General features: G+C 38.2%; 1 protein-coding gene across 4 annotated transcripts in view; it reads right to left on the bottom strand.

The window, feature by feature from the left end:
• The window catches only part of LOC104140571 (coiled-coil domain-containing protein 152), a 21108-nt gene extending 7278 nt beyond the window's left edge, over positions 1 to 13830 (bottom strand). The window contains exons 1-3 of one of the 4 annotated variants that reach the window (XM_068927889.1): positions 13658 to 13830; positions 11423 to 11515; positions 9709 to 9769 (exon numbers count right to left, since the gene is read on the bottom strand). In XM_068927889.1, coding sequence (XP_068783990.1) covers positions 9709 to 9769; positions 11423 to 11485 — 124 coding nt within the window. In that variant the 5' untranslated portion in view covers positions 11486 to 11515; positions 13658 to 13830. Of the gene's footprint in view, positions 1 to 9708; positions 9815 to 11422; positions 11516 to 13535 lie in introns of all 4 variants that reach the window. The other 3 variants (XM_068927885.1, XM_068927887.1, XM_068927886.1) reach the window with 3 other exon arrangements.
• Positions 13831 to 17589: the final 3759 nt, after the last annotated feature.

The raw sequence follows: 17589 nt of genomic DNA on the forward strand, positions 1-17589 counted from the left end.
CTGCACAAGTATGATCAACTGTCTCTTTTCTTCTAAGATGGTCTCCTTGTTTCATTTGTCATACAGCTTTGGAGAAGGCCATCTTTTTGCAAGAATGACTTATGGTCTATATTGATTTAAACGTCACTTTCATAATTCAGCTTAAAGATTCCTAGTCTTTTATTAACAAACCACAAAACTTCAGGAAAAGATAAAGAACGTATGTGTTGTGTTGTCCTAAAATTGTTCATATAAAACAAAAATCATTTCAAATGTTATATTTGAGATTTAGCTTATTTAACAATGTTGTTATCCCAAGCCTCTCCTTTTGTAGAGGTACTTCAGGTAAGACAATGGTATGCAAGAGGAAAGGCTGCTGAACATTTTGTTAATGGCTATATAAACAGGAAATGTTTGGCATGTATAGACATTAGTATAGTTTGTTTTGGAAAGATTTTGTGAACGTGCTGTATGGGTTAGGGACTTGAAAAATGATAACAAGCCAGATATTACTGGATGGATTTGAGAGTTTCCGGACAGTACATCAAAGCTCTCTGTAAATCTGCATTAAATTCAGCAGTCTACGAAGGGAGGAAGATTGCAGCACTAGGGACTTTGCTGTACAACACTATCTATAACTAAAAGCTTTAGTAAAGGAAACATAAAAGCAATAGACATTATTTTTGTACATTAAATGAGGATTGCCCAGAGCAATGCTTTAGTCCTTCAAGGTTGCTGAAAATATCAGTGATGAAGACACATTTTCAGTGGTTGGATATTAGCTTGCTTTCTTTCAGAAAGTGCTAAGTATGTTCGTGAACAGCTGTAAAATTAGAGTACTCTAATCATGCCTGTGACCTATGACATAATGTATTAATTAGTTAATTACAGTAAAAATTGATGAAAAATTGATCAGTCTGATCTAACTCATCCGAAAACAAAAAATGAAGCAGGACCCCTCCCCCTCGAGATTTATGGTTTGTTATACATGAAAATTCAAGTACCAGGCTTTGTATTTTGATTTCTGCAAGCAACATTAACAAAAGTTGTTCTAGCAACTTCCTCCAAAAATATGCTCATTTTTCAAAAATCATAACCACTACTATAAGGTTAAATATTACCATAAGCTATGTGTGTATTTTTTCTGTGAGGATTCAGTAATGTATGTAGCCATATTTCAGAACTATTATGTTAGGGATAGATCTAATGTTCAATTTATTAACATTTGTGCAATTTATTAGCTTCTTTCCTAGTTTTAATCCAGCAAGGAAAACATTTTCCTTTTGTAAATCCATTTGCGTATCTTGCAGAAGCTGGCTAAATACTGGTTTTGTTAAGGCTGTTGCAAATTAATTTCAGTTTTATACATAAAACGTATTATGAATATAGGAACTCAGACTTTAGGAATGTTGTCAGTGCAACCCTACTCATGAGCCATGATGATACCCGGTGGAATTTCTGTATTTTCAGTTATTTTATTAAAAACAGACACCACATACAAAAATCTATATAAATGGAATATTAAGATTGCAAGTCAAACTTCCAAAAATTTTGATATGATAGAATTAAGATTGTTCATAATCCTAATTGGTCTTGAATACATACGTAGTCATACACAATTCTTCGCCAGAACGAACAAGATGAAGAGAGAAGGGATAGAGCTAGTGATCTGAGCATAAATCAGTACCATTGTCACTTCAGTTTTAGAAAGTCAGAATTTTATTGAGTCAGACAGGATGTTGTAGGACAGGTAGGGGTATGACACCACAGTGCAGCATATTCTATCCCTGCCACTGTGTGCCACTGTCCATATTCTGTACCACTAAGTGTCCTGCAAGTCACTGTGAACGTGCAGTATACTACACCCCTGCAGGCACGTTAAGACCAGAATAAAGTGTCTGTGACCACGTATTCCTCCTTTTATGGATACTCACCTTGAGATCCGAGCTTCCAGAAAACGTGAAATATGAAATGAAAATGTGTACCTATTGATCAATGAAGAGAAGCATGCCAAACCTATGAAATGGTATAAAGTAGAGCAGACCTTGAAAAATCAGACCTTTTATGTCTCCAAGTGGACATCTACAATTGAGGGACTTTTTTTTACATTCATATGTCTGTATGAATCCACCTATAAAACTGAAATAATTCGCATAGCATGGCAGAATGAAAAGATATTAAAATTTGTAACAGGAAGGACTCCCTTTACACATGCTTTCCTGTGTTTTATTTTTTATTTAATAACGTTTCTCAAATATTTTTATTAGCTGTGCAAATAGCATTCAGATTATGATCACATTATTATTATTTAATTTTGGCTTTAGTTTGACTACAAAATAATTTTAGCAAGCAATACAAACGTAATTTCACAGAAGTATCATGTTTTTGTTTCTAGCCAATAAATAATGTTATTCCTTTCTGGGCAATTATGGAACTTCTCCATATTAAGATACCAACAATTTGATGTGTTTCTATTAAAGAAATGTAGGCTTTCCTGACTGCATTTTTGCCAAGATTCTTTTTAACAAGACCAACATTATCTACTCATTACTATCTCTCACCCGCTTTTTAGTGCATATTAACATTCTTTTTATGGTTCAACCTACGCTTGGGGAAAATCGGAGTATACAACTACATACATTCCCATCACCTCACTTTAAACAAAATAATTCTGAAAATATATATATATATGCACGCATGCTTGTTACCACTTTACCTATTTATATTATTTCAAAATTTGTATTTTTGTATTTTTAATATTTGTACACTAGATGGACTAACTGCAAAGTAAGATCTGATTTTCATTAATTAGTATTTATGCCTTATGATCCTTGTAACCTTATCAGTAAAGATGAAAATCATTCAAAGACTGAGGACACTAAAATTGAGGTTACCTGCTCTTAAAATCTTCCTTTTTATTTCTGGAGTACCACTGCATTTCAGAAATGACTTTTAATTTCTAAAATAAAGTACACTACATAACAATTTCTCATCCCGTAAGACCAAAGCTCTATTGAAAATAGCAAATCATATACTTAAAGACTACCTCACAAATAATGCAGTTAAAAAGAGGAATTAAGATCCCAGCCCCAAGATTAAGTTTTCCAATCATTTTTTTTTTTTTTAAATCTTTAATCTGTTCTTCCTTCAAGCCTGCTTTTCATGCATTTGGATTTGTCAGCCTGCCATTCTCCTGCTCTATGCTTCCAAAGAAGCAGTAGAGGGAGCACTAACAGCACAGAAACATTCCCTGCCCTCAGTTTCTGTACTGGGTACCAAACCAGCTCGAAAGAATTTGCAGAAAAATCCTGCTCAAAAGCTGAAGCTCCAAGTTAGCATGCCCAATAAACAGAGAATTTGGAATATTTAATCCATCTTAATTATGTGGAGATAAGTATTTTACAATAGAGATATTTCTGGGGATTGAAAATTTGGGCAAATAAGAAAGATTTTCCACGAAAGACATCCCTTACACTGAGAAAAATATTCTAGAAATATTATGTCTCTGCTCTAAAATATGGAGAAGCAAGAGCTTCTGAATCTTTAAGATGTTCTATCACAGTACTTTTTTTTCTGATTTCTACTCTGGTTTTGAAAAAACAATGACATGTTTGTGCTGACGTGTAAACTACATACATTCAGTGCGAGACAGACACCTGGTATAGAAATTTGCACTGTAAACAGTTTGACAGAGATACAATCAACTGAAAACTTGTTAATCTTTTCCACAGGCAGCAGTAGCAGCTCTCCCTGTAATTTAAATAACGTAATGGCTCACTTCATTAAGCCACTAAGAATGATTCGTCTTATTATCGCTTCTACTAACACTCACAATGCATTTAACAGTGTATTTGGGTGCCTTACAGATTTATTCTCCTGCATGTTTGTTTATCCTGAAATACATTTTCACGTTTCCATTTATGGTCAGAAGCTAAATTAAGCCTACTTTCTTAAAATGTGCCTCTTCCTAACAGTTTACAGGGTTTGTATTAACTATTTCTACCACAAATTTTCTATTCTTTCAGAATGTATGGCTATCCATTCAAATGCTTGACATTTGTGCAGAAATAAATCTATGCATCTAGGTAAACATGGAAATAGCAGCTAGTCTTACAGTGAACCACAGCCATTTTAAGTGCAAGCCACCTCTGAGGAAACGTATCCAGTTCCAAGAATCTTTCCTCATTTTTATTATCTTTAAAGGATGTATCTTGACAAATTCCTTATGTAGTTACAGTTGTGTGACTGTAAAATTTACCGGGAACCCACAGTGAATTTTTGCTTGCCTACATTAAGGAAGAAAAAGCGCAGTTGTGCTAAATTGTTGCGGCTTTGCTAGATCACATGGCATTAGCATCCATTAGGAATTCTGCACGGTTCCTCCTCTGTAAAGAATATTCCCTACATGCAGGAAGACTGAACAGCTTAAATGATCTTTTTACATGTTTAATGTCTGTAAGTTATTGCAGTTTCTTCCATCTGCATTTACACTTGAAGATAATGGCTTTTTCAAAAGGGCAAATTACATCGACCATTTTTTAAACACATTCAACACATTAAGTCAACATCCTGTATTAATACGCAGTCCTGAAGATACCAGGAAAATGTGACATTCAATATTTCTGTCCTATCTTGGTTACTTAGAAGCATCATCTACTGCTAACAGAGTAACTCCCAAAAGAAATACTTCAAAAAAAGTGAAGGAAATAGTTAATTCCTTCACTATTAGCAAACATGTTCTAACAAAGTATTAATCAAGTCAAAATAAAGCCATAAAGTGTTTTGTGGGTATTTCAATTGCTCTCTTTTCAAAGACTATGGCAGATACAAGAGTGACCTGTAACACAAGTATCCACTTAGTCACCACAGAAGGTGGTCAGGGATGAGAGGAAAAAACAAGAATGCCAGAGTTTTGTCTGTCTTACATGGATCTGCAGTGATTTTCATCAGACTAAAGGGGTCATGAAGCTGACCTTTGTTTAGCAAAGAACGTATGAGGATAAAGCAAGGCTCATTCATGACACTTCAGAATATATGTACAGTCGCCCACCTTTCTCACCTTTTCTACCTTAGTTTCGTTTAAAAAGTATCACTTTCCTCTCCCCCTTGAGTTTTACATATTTGCCTTCCTCCTTTGCGTTTCCTTCGGAGTTCCCACTCTTCTTTTATATTACCTTAAACAGTTCTAGAGATAAACTTCTGGCAACTGAAGGATATCAGGGAGCCCTCAGAGAGAATGTGATACTTGACAGAGATTTCTTGGGGCATGAAATGTTATCCCTGTTCCTGTTCTCCTACTAGGAGTTCTTTAGCTGGAATAAAGTTACACTTCCTCCACATCACCACCACTAGCAGCCACGAATCCTTTAGGGTAGATGGAACAAGAACATCCCTTCCATAATGCTCCTTCTCTTTCCTACTCTGCTGTAAGCAGCATGTTTGCTTGGAATCATATGGGAACCGTTCACCACCAGCATGCAGTCTCCTGTGCTTTTTCCTTAGCTGTTCTATGAGTCTCTTTGTGGTCTACTGTTAAGCCTTACAGTTGAAGGCTGAATTGTTTACTTTCAGGTTGGTGATGTCCAATTACACTGCAACTGTTTATCTGAAGATTACTCTGGCAGCATCTACTGCACATTACAGCAATTTGCTGCCCAAGATAGTTTGTGAAACTATGCTCTGATTATCATCAAATGAGTACAGTTCAAAAGATTACTTATACGAACACTTCAAGCATTGTGTCATGTTGGAATTCTACTGGAATACCTTATTGGTACATTAGTCAAATAAAACAGCCCTGTTAATTGTCTCAATTTCCAAATACATTCTATTTCCTTGGCATCTCTCACTTACCTTCTACTACTTTACCATCAAGTGGCTTTCACAGTCACCTGCTGGATACCCCATATTGCTCTAAGTTTCTGCTTTTCCCTTTTCTCTTTATTGCTATTAACAGCTCTGCAATCTCTCTTACTTCTTAGACCAGAATCCTTACTTTCCAACAATTCTGGCTCCCTATCCACATTCCTAGTAATTTGTGCAACTATTATGACTTGCATATTATTAAGATCTGTTCTTTCCTGACTAACCCTGCTGCTAAAACTCTGGTTCGTATTTCACACTGATTGCTCTAGTATTCCTACTTGGCCTTCTGCCTTCCACATTTTTTCCCCATCATGTGTTTCAAAACAGCTCCAGAGTTCATTCTCCTCAGTTATGGTATCAACATAACTATCTCCTCAAATCGTTTTGGTCTTATCTCAGCAAACTGAGGCACTACTTTCCATTTACAAAGCCCAAATCTGCCATGTGACTTCCATCTGTTTTCAGTCCATTCTGCTTCCACACTCCTTTCTGCAATCTTCCCAGCTGCCCTGACTTCCTGCCTTCTCTCTTTCGCATTTGCTGATATCCTTTTTTCCCCATTGGTTTTATGCTAGAAATAATTTCTTCTTTTTGTCCTCCTTTTCCTTTCCCTCTTTGAAATCTATTTTGTACAAAATCCCTCCCCTCCTTGTTGTCTTCTTCAATAATAACAATTCAAAAACCAATCAAGAGGTAACTGTCCTGCATTGTTTTTTGTGCTTAATTGAAAAGCAAATGGTTCTAATGCGTCAGTCCAGATTTCCTTCCAGTTCACTACCCCATTTCATAATACCCAGTAGTAGATGCTTCAGGAAAGAGTAAAAAAAAAAAAAAAAAAAAAAAAAAAAGGACAAACACTACCCTTACTATATCTTCTCAGTTTCCAATAACAAGTAAGGAAGACCTGAGTGAGAGGTAGTCTTTCATGAATTTGTCTCGTCTTTTTGGACTCATCTATACTTTTGATATCCACAAACTCCTGTGGTAATTGAGTCAAAAACTTTGTTTTATAATGTGTGGAAAAAGTTCATGCTTTGGTTTGCTTTAAAGGAGATTATCCATCAAGAAGTTTGATTTCCATCTATTTCTTTTATTACAACAAACAGTGAATGATCATTCCCTAGTCACTTTCTCTACACCATTCATAGTTGTACAGCTATCAGTAATATCCCAACTCTACTGTTTCTGTTTAAGCTGAAAAGTTATCAGTCAACTTAAGTCTTTCCTCAGATGCTCCATAACTGTTACCACACCTGCCAGGGTGCTAAATGCTTCCTCCCCCATCCCCTTTCTGAGGGTTTGGCTGCCTGGGCTCAGGGCCAGCTTGGAATGAGTACAGCTGGTGACCTTGAAACTAGCTGTTTGAACAAAGCTGGAAGATGACTCAGCAATGGCTGCCCCTCTTTCCCGTAGGAGCTGCTTTTAAGCTGAGGTTCTCGCCCTTGGCCCAGCTTGAGCTATGATATTGCAGCTGTGTTGCAGCCATATCCTGTGCGTGGCCATGTACCCTGTCGATCCAGAACCCGATCATGACCTACGGACTGACTTCCTGGCTTCTTTTCAGAACTGCCTCACCAGTACGAACTCGCTGGTGATCAATGGACCATGCCTGGCCCTGTTACTGTTTCTGGACCTGACCTTGACCCTGACTCACTTTCCTGTCTTGTTCTCCAACCTGCCTCATCACTATAGACTCGTTCAGTAACGTGGGCTCTCGGCTGATTCTAGCAACCGTCCCTGGGCCTCCCCTGCTCAGGTACAGCAGGACTGGGTCCCCACTGGGGAGGGCCCTGCCTCTGTCAGCCTTGTTACATGCCAGGCTCCCTGTCCCTCTCTGCTCCCTGACAATACTGAACCTTGCCGCCATTTCTGTATCTATTCTAGTTGTGGTAGATCCTTTTTGAAATGCGGGGACCAAAATATTCAACAAAAAACCCCACAAATTTCTAAAGGGACATAATGTTTATTTCCCCGTTTCTTTTTTGACCACTGTTATTTTTTGGAGAATTGTCTACAATGACATGAAGATCTCTTTCCTAGGTAGTAGTTGCCAGTTAGAGCCTACCGCTATTCATATACAATGTCTTCTAATATGCATTCTACTGAATTTCATCTTCTCTTTTTAGCACCGTCTTTCTGTATCATGAAGTTCTTGGTATAACTGAACAGATTAGTACCACTAGCACACTTGTACTCACCTTTTAGTAGCTTTTCCAGTTCATTTCTGAGTATGTTAAATTATTTAAGTCCCAGCAAAGATCTATGTGAAAGCCACTGGAAACTTTATTCCTGTGTGAAACTAAGTTTATTCCTTCCCTCTGTTTCCTAACTTTAGCAGTTTGAGTTGTCTGAGACTGAAGTTTTGTAAGAAGATGCACCTTTCCATCACCTTAAGAACTACAGAAGAATAGGAAACCACAAAAGTGTGTGTGTGTGTTTGTGTGTGTGTGTGTAGTTTTCTCTCTCTCTCTCTATAAAACTATAGAGAGCGAGCGAGCATATCATCTATGTAAAGTACCAGGTATTATTTCCCTCTTTTTTTAAACAGCCATCTGAAAAGATATACTTCCAGACTAGAAATATTAAAAAAGAAAAAATGTTCATTTAATCTGTTTTCTCTTTAATTCCTCATTTATATGGTAACTTCTTTATTACAAGTTAGAGGCTTAAAATTGCCAGACTATTAGAAACAGTCAAATGCCGTTTCATTATGTAACTTCAGTTGCTATTAAACAGTTTGAATACTCTGAACATTTCGATAAACTTTTATTACCACCCGTAACTTTTTAGCACCGTAATGACATCTATTATGAAAGTAAAAGAAATATGACCCTGATGACATCAAAACAGACAGGAAGAGAAATACCTCCTACGGAATAAACTTACGATAATGATCAATACAGTTTAATTAAACTCAAGCTTGAAAGAATTATGTGTGATTTCTAACGCTGTATAACTGACTTGGAAATGCCAACGTGATAAAATATTCACGATGATATAAAGTCAAATAGGCTATCACTTTTTTTTTTTTTTAATCTGACGTCTTAGCATCAAGGAGATTACATCTCACATAGAAATAAAATCTAATTACTCTGGATAGACTAAAGCCTTTCAGTGCTCAAGAAGTCAAAGAAATGCTTAGGGAGAACACAAGACTCAGGTTCCACCTATACCCAAAGTCCAATACAGTGGCACAGAATTAATTTATGTTAAGTTATTTCAGTGACCAATACTGAAAGAGGAACTTCAATACACCTGTCAGCACGGTACAGGGAAAAAGTATTACAAACCCCAAACTAGGCTATCAAATTGACCTTAAACAAGCCAAATCACATAAGCAGCTAAGAGAAAACATTTTTTACACCATCTCAGAGCACCAGTCCCACCAGCCTAACATCCCCTCTCCAATTACAGGCAAACTTTGATGATTTGGAACTTCGACATTTTCAAACTTTGACGTTTTCAGAAAACGGCAAAACACGCACCCAAGAATGCATCTGGCTCTTTTTTTCACTGGAAAAAACATTTCTGGCAACCAGCCGAAACATAACATTAGATTTTGTCACATTAATAGCAATAGAAGAGCTAGAGCTCAGCTTGGGATGTGATGATGTTACTACTGACCTTACAGTTCTCAAATGTTGGCTCTGTCATTCTATATACACATCTGAATTGCTTGTGAATGTTAACTACAAGTCACATACAGGCTTGCGTTTTAAGCTAAAACACTGCTGATACTACTCTGCCTAAAAATCTTTGCATCGTAAACTGTGGTGGTTTGAGATTACCAAAAATAATGCCAATATTTCTCAGAACTTCCTAAATACAAGAAAAGAACATACTGTTTTTCAAAATAATATTTACCTTCTTTTACTGAATCCTCCTTTGCTTGGCTTAATTTTACCAACATGTTAGATTTCTCCAGCTGAAGAACCAATAGGTTATTTGCTTCATTAATTTCTGATATTTTCTAGAAAATTGGTGAGAGACTAACGTTATACTAAGAATTTTTGATTTAAGTTTCACATCTCGAGATTTAAGTTGATATAAGCATTTTTACACAACACTACAGTTGCAAGCCTATTTTACTTGACACTCTGGGAATTCCATTATAGAGAAGAACAAAGTTAGACTTGAAAGCCTGTGCTGTACATAATTAAACATTTACTATCCAGAACATACAACGTCTACTTACAATATTACTTACAAAGACCAGGAATCTTTGACAAGCATAATCTTGCGCTTCCTCTTGCAAAATTAAACATACTAAATAAATGTTACAGAAGGGCACAGAGTAGAACACGTATCAGCAAGACTGCTTAATCCCACCTTAATTTAGTTGCTTCCTCTGAATTCTTAAGTCCATAGTCTAGACAAATCTTCAAGGTTCTTCTGGTTGCTTGCATAAGAAGTTGTAAATACCCTCGCCAAGCACCGACGAGTGTGTGTGAATAGTGACTGGTGTAATAACTTTTTCCATGAAAATCACAACACGGTGATTTCAGGTGTCCTTTCTGTATTATCTTTGGTAAGGATTTACTGATCAGGATCAGAGAGCTAGCACAAATGGGTCTATCAAACAAGAAATTTGGTACTGATTCTCTCAGTGGATCCACCTTCAAAGAACTGACATATTCTTAAAATAAAGAATATAAGAACAGATGCTCCTGCTATGGTGATGATTTTTCTTCTTAGAATACGGAATAATTTCTGCAGGGACAATAAAACAAGGCTACGCAATACTGTTGTCTCCAATAGAACCTTCTGATGCAGAGACTTGCACACATTTCCGGAGAAACTAAAATTCTACCACAGAACACTTCTCTGAGCAGACTCCACAGATTTCAACAGCAGACATTTTAAGATAAATTTTCATCTGGGAATCTGAAGGTTTTAAATTAAAAAAAGTGTCTGTTTGCATGCTTATGCAACCTAGATGTCTTTATAAATCTGATTTTACATCCAAAAGTTCTGACATGTCAGCCCCAACCTTTCCGGACTCAGAGCTACTCCTAGCTTCTTTTAGCCCACTCGATCTCTATGCACAGAGATTCTGATTCACTATCAGAAATTTTGTTTGTAAGTCCCTAAAGATAGAACACCTTTGTCTATTTACGGACACAAAAGTCTGAAGCTTATCACATACTGATCAGGCAAATGCAAAATAAGTATTCATTAGGAATAACAAAAGAAATATATATCTTTCCTGCAGACAGAAGGCATTTTAATGGATCACATGTAAAATGGTAGTTACCTGGGATCTCGTCATTCACCTATGAAAAATGATCCAAGATCGTCCTTTACACAAATATTAAATGCACAACAGCACAAACAATTTTCACTTGCTATTTCACAGATGAGCAATGCAAAGGAAGGACATTTGGATAATCGCTCATCTTAAATCATTCTGAGCGCTAACAGACAGTGCAGACACTTACTTTCCAAACAAAGTTGGTATTACATAGCACAATACGAACAGATACCACTTAGAAGAAACTTTCACCTGAAAAGCATATTAAAATATGCCAAAGTATTCACAGGTAGCAATTTCAATGTTTTTTGTACCTTCTTTACTTACCTTTTCTATCACTGAGAAGTCATCTAAAAGTTTACCAAGATTCACCAAACTGATATTCTTCATAGTTTCTTCAAGGCTGTGATTCACTTATTTCTGGAACATTTCATCGTATATATATATATAAAAAAAAAAACAAGATTTTTTTTCCTCCTCATTCACACTATTGCGAAAGAATTCCATAAATGCAAATATAAGCAGAACATAGAACACCTTTTTTAAAGTTAAACTATTTTTGCATATTAAACTAAATTTCAACCAACCTAAGATCTGACATTTCTAAGAAATGTCAGAAAGCCCAAGCTAAACCTATCAAAGTGCTAGATCGTATCACTGAATTTGAAATTTTTTTTGCTGTTCAAAAATAAACCTGAATCTACTTCCTTAGACACTACACCACAATTTCACCTAACAAATAGTGCTCTACATGTAAGATGCTTTTAAAACATTATATGACTGACTCTTCTTTATATACTGCCAAGACATATTGGTCTTCCCATCCTCATTCTAAACACTAAGAAATTGAATCAGGGAAGTGATCCAGTGAGTCACCCAAGGCCACAGTAATTTTTGTGTTTCATTATTCATTCTCCTCTGTGTACATACTAGAAGCAATAGATCAGTTTTGGTTAAATTTGATAACTTGAAAAATGTTACTGAGGTAAATAACATTTTACCATTTACCATTATGACATTAATGTACACCTTTAACCTGTACGTGCTGTGATACTTAACTGCTACTCAGGCTTTAAGTCCCTTACATGTTCACTCTGAAGTTACAATCTTAGCCATTCAGTACATACAAGTGTTTATATATATGTAACTTTGCTAGTAAAGCAGGAGATAAAGATAGTTCTCTGCACTTAATGCACTATTGTCTCTTGTATCCACCGTTTCATCAGAGGGACTAATGAAATAGCTAATTCACTTTTATTTGCTTGGCCAACAATTTTAAAGAATATATGTAACACTAAGAATTAATAGTTTTCTCTTCAAGTTAGTTGTTTTCTTGTCTGTAAGTTAAAGCAGTAATTTTAGTAACCTGTAACTGCTATTACAATGCAATAATTGTTATAATGGATTTTGAAACATATATTCAGCACATCAATTTTGTAAAACAATTACGTATCGTAATATGCTATTGCTTAACAATCTAAATGTACAGCATCACCGCCAAGCCCTGATCTCTCCAGTCCTTATCATGCACAGTATCTTTTCCATTCTCTGTTGTTAACATTTTTTGTATTTCATCCTCTAAATTTTGACTGAGGAGGGAAGTTTTGAGGAGCTGCCGTGTTGTACACTGCTTTGTTTGTGTATCTGCCCACTTCTGGGCATCATTTGTTCTTTCACAGGACAGGACGTGCTCAGCACTGGGCAGCATTAGCCAGTAGTGCCACAGAGAATAAAACTCCTGCTGAACTAAAACAGTAAATTCAAATAATACGCTGTATTACTAATATATTTTTCCAGCAGGAAAACTCATCGTTTTTATTTCTGTGCATTAGATTATATATGCTAGATCTTCCAAAGACTTTTTTTTTAAGCCCCACACTCCTATTTTGAACAATATTTATTTAACTAAAAGAAAAAATTGAAAGCTCTAACACATATTTTCGACTGTGATAAAACTGACATCTTTCTTTATTCTTTCATAACCCCCTGCAATGATTCTCTTGCAGTATTCTTTTTTTTTGGTATTGTAGCTCATGATCCGATTCTGGAAGTTAAGGTTTCATTTTTGTTTCATATAACAGTGAAACCCGTATTTATAACCAAAATAACACGAGAATTTCTTCTCTAGACTACTAACTGCACATCCCAATTGAATATTAACTATACTATAAGCAGAACTTTAATAACCTTTTTCTGCCCTTCACCCTTCTTAAAAGATAGGCAACTAATACTTGCATTGAGTCTAACCTCACTTTAATCAGTCTTTGAAGATCCTGAGGATATTGAAAAAGACAGTTTGCAGATCAAAACGATTAGCACCTAACTTGCCCCCAGATGTGGGGTGAATCCTACCGCCTCATCCCCTCTTACAGAGGGCTCACGACGATCGCAACAGCACAGGCGCACCAGTCGCGCCGCTGCAAACCCAACCGATACCCACCGGCTCATGGCGCCCTTATTCCCCTCCCTCATCTCTGCAGCGACGCTACACAAAGAGGTGCCCTGCTGCCAAGCAAGATCCTCTCACAGCCAGCCAGGTGCGCCGGGTACCCGTGGCACAACCTTTTGCTCAGCGGTGCACGGTCATAACCGAGAGAAGATGGCGGACGAAGGCGCTCCCTGCCCCTGCGACGACACGACGCCTGGCCTGGCCTGGCCGCTCCGTCGGCCGCAGCGAGCCGCGGACGACCGCCACGCGGCCCTGAAAGGCGGGAAACCAGCTCCACTAGCGACGCTGCGGGGGTGTCTCCCCCCGCCCCCCCCGCCCCGATCCGCCGTTGGAGCGGACCGGCAGGCGTGGCCAGCCGTTGGAGACGGCGCGCGAGGCGCGGCGGGCGCGGCCGTTGCCCCGCCCTGGGGCCAGGGGGCGCTGCCGCGACGTGGGGGGGACTGGCGGTCGCCTGCAGCTATCGCCGGCCCCTCACGGCGGTGGCCGTGGGGTAGCAGTCTCTTTGGGGGAACTGGGGACACGAGTGTCCTGTGCCGTGCGTCCCCATGCTGTACTGACATAACCCAAGCGCTTCAACCGTTCCCTCGCACACACCCCCCCCCCCCAAACCAAGCAACCAAGCAACCAAGCTCAGAGGAGCATCCTTTCAGATCCTGATTTCACTCCCCTGTGCAGTCGGTGAATTATTTTATCAAATGGCTCCCCACATCGACATTAACGTGAGCTGAGGGGGGATTCCGCGTGTGAATGCTCCTCTGAAGAGCAGCGATAGGCTTTGAATGGGAGCACTTCTGTGAGTGACAGAGACCAACTGATTCCCTTTATCTTTAGTATCTCAGCATTTATACTGTGCTTGTAGCTATGGTTACCAAGCAGTGATACTCTCCCTGCCTGTCGCTCCTTTTCTGAGGGAAATTATCACAAAGAGCTTTTGAGAAAAGTTTCCAAGATATGCCCGCTAGCGTGAGAGCATGCCACAAGGCCTGAGACTGGTCAGCGAGGATTTCTTATTACAATCAAGACTTTGTCTCCTCTGTAGGAAGGTTGCTATTTTGGGGCAAAGTGCTCAGATGATGCCACCGCGCTAGTGACTGAAGAGTCTGCAGCTGCTTTGGGTAGACTGGGAAATTGATGGTACTGCTTAAATATGAAAAGGAGCAAGTTTCTCCGTTAATTTTTCTGCTCCTGAAATTTGATAGCAAATCCAGTTGAGATTACTCTGTCCTGACATCTTGCCAGACTTTGCTGAAAGTAGACACGTAGGACTGGAAGGGACCTGTTGCATCATTGAATGACATCCCTGTGAAAAGCCCTAAGGTTACACATGAAAACAAAATAACTTCCCCTCCCCCAGCTTCTTGCCATTTTACTACATATAGTACTACTTCTTTTCCCCGTTAGCATTGAGCCCATGGCCAAGACCTGGCATACGACAATCCTGCCAGGAGCATCTATACCTGCTGCTTAATATCCCGCCTTATCATGGAAACAAACTGTCTCAGGGCAGTGCGGGCTCCTCCGCGGGTGGGTTTATAGCAGTTAAATGTAACTGCAGAAAACAACTCATCAGCTAGATGGTTCTGCTGAGAGGCTTACAGAAAAACATTCAATATTTTATCATTTAAATCATCATCATTAGGTTTCAAGGTTAGTATCACTGGGTGAGTGAATAGTTGTCATACTTATGAGAATCACAGAATAATTTAGGATGGAAGGGACTTCTGGAGCTTACCCAGTTCAAACTCCTTCTCCAAGCAGGGCCAGCTTCAAAGCTAGATTGGGTTGCTCATGGCCTTGTCAAGTTGAGTTTGCAGTATCTCCAAGGAGAAGATTGTTTTATGACATAATCTGAAAAGAAACTGCTTTATGTTCAGACTTGGATAGAAAACACATCGTTAATTACCTCAGGAAAGTAGATTTTTCAGAAAGAGGCTGTAATATTATATCCTAGAGCCACATCTGCATGCTAGAAAAGGTGTCCTTGGTCTCAGAAATGCTAAAATATGCCATAGTGTTCCTAGCTGGTACATTTTTGTTTGTCATAGAGAGGAAAGATGACATAGCTTCAGTGCGCATTGATACTAATCAGTGAGCGTGCAGGACCTTGTCTGAACACATCCAGAGAAGGAACAACCTGCCAGGCACAGTCAGAAATGCTGTTTGCAGGCAGCTGTATGTGAGAGGATTATTGTCCGCTGAGATGTAGATACAGCCAAAGTAATTAAAATCGTTTTTGTGCAGAGAGGATCTGCAGCTGAGAAACATGTGGGAAAAGACATGATATCATAACTGTAGCACTAGACTTGGGAGCCCAAGTGTGTTGCAGTGCCTGATGCTAAGAAGGAAAGGCATTTTCCTGTCATCCCCCAGTGAACTCAGTGCATGCTCTTTGAGATTTCTAGCACGCCTATCCTGCTTCACTGGCCAATTTTTACAAAACATCTTACAGCCTTTTAGCTGTCCTTGAAAACTGCACCACCCCAAAACCTTGCTCTAGAGGTTAAGTACTTAAATAAAAAATTGCAACTCTAATAGAATTATTTGTGGAGAAGACTAGATAAGTGCTGTAGTCAAAGCAAAACATCACAGCAATAAGTGTTCTTCTCAGGTCTGGAAAAAGGTGCACAATCACTCCTGATTGCTATATAAGATTTAAAAAAAAAAGACCTAAGCGATGAGGAGTTTAAAACACAGTAAACCGTAGTGTGTTGCACAGTCTGGCTTTTGTGATTATTTAGTGGTGGTTTTATTTTATAGATTGTATTCATAGGAAGATGGATGCTGAAGACTGAGATCCAGCTCATGTTTAGGCAAAGATGTTATGACTCTGTGGCCATATGTTACATTTGAAATAATGTTACGCTTAGTGGCGCATCTATAAATACATCATAAGCACTGGGAAGGTGATTACTATGAACAGACTTGGAAAAAAAAGAAAAAATCTTTGAGGCAAAAACAGAGGACAGACTTTGACCCAGAAATACATAGAATACTGAAAGACGAGACTTGGGGGGACAGAGCTTTAAACTTATAATAGGTTTAGCATTCAGCAAATATTCTTTTGTTTTAGCTTCTAAAGTATTGTTCCTAAACTAGTAAGTAGTCTGGTAGTGCCAACATCCAAAATATGAGAGTTTTGCTGTAGTTCATTTAGAGTTTACTCTAATTTTTTGCCTTTTTATAGGGAAGTAACTTCTCTGGCAAAACACTCAAGGAGTCTGGTGGTCACTGGAAAATATATTATATCCACAGTGTATTAGACAGGTAGGGTGGCATTCTGTGGCAGAAAGCAGTTGGTAGCTGAGTGATGCTATATTAATACAGTGCAACCTATAGAGGGCTTCTAACAGTGGGAAACACAAATGCATTTTATTGCAATAATGAGCATCCTTGTAAAAGAAATTTCTCTATATCAGAGAACTATGCGATGGTAGTCCCAACCAAGTTTCCTGTTCTCACAAACCGCATCATCTGTATACATTTAAAATGTCATTGTTAGGCTGAGACTTGAGTAGTTTTTGGATTGAACTTTATGCCATTATTGCATTTTCACATTCCTCCTTATAAGTCCAGCCATATCAGAGGAATGTAGCAACTGCAGTTAAAATACCGACGGTGATAACATTTACTAGAATTAAGGTCTGCAAAATTCAACTCAATTTACAAAATGATTCTTTTCCTATTACTCTAAAGAGCACAGAGGAGGGTGTGCATAGGTTTCAACCTGCTCTAGACAGTTAGTGTCAGACTCATCACAGTAGTTAACATGCTACTGTGTCAGACCACAGAGTAGTTTAATAAAACAGAGGAAGAAATTATACTACTGTGCATCCTGGGCATCAGCATTGCTTTTGCTATGTTATAGCCCTATTGATAAGGGGGTTTATTTTTCTAGTTTAGGAAATAAAAGGTGTTGAGCGTGGATTTTGGTACAGAGGCATTTGCTTCTGTTATGTTCTATGTTTGTCCAAAGGAGAAAAACATATCAATATATACAAATACATGTTTATCAAGTATTTTAATATACTAGATTGTATTTACATAT

Source organism: Struthio camelus, chromosome Z (genome assembly GCF_040807025.1).
Source record: "Struthio camelus isolate bStrCam1 chromosome Z, bStrCam1.hap1, whole genome shotgun sequence".
Lineage (NCBI taxonomy): Eukaryota > Metazoa > Chordata > Aves > Struthioniformes > Struthionidae > Struthio > Struthio camelus.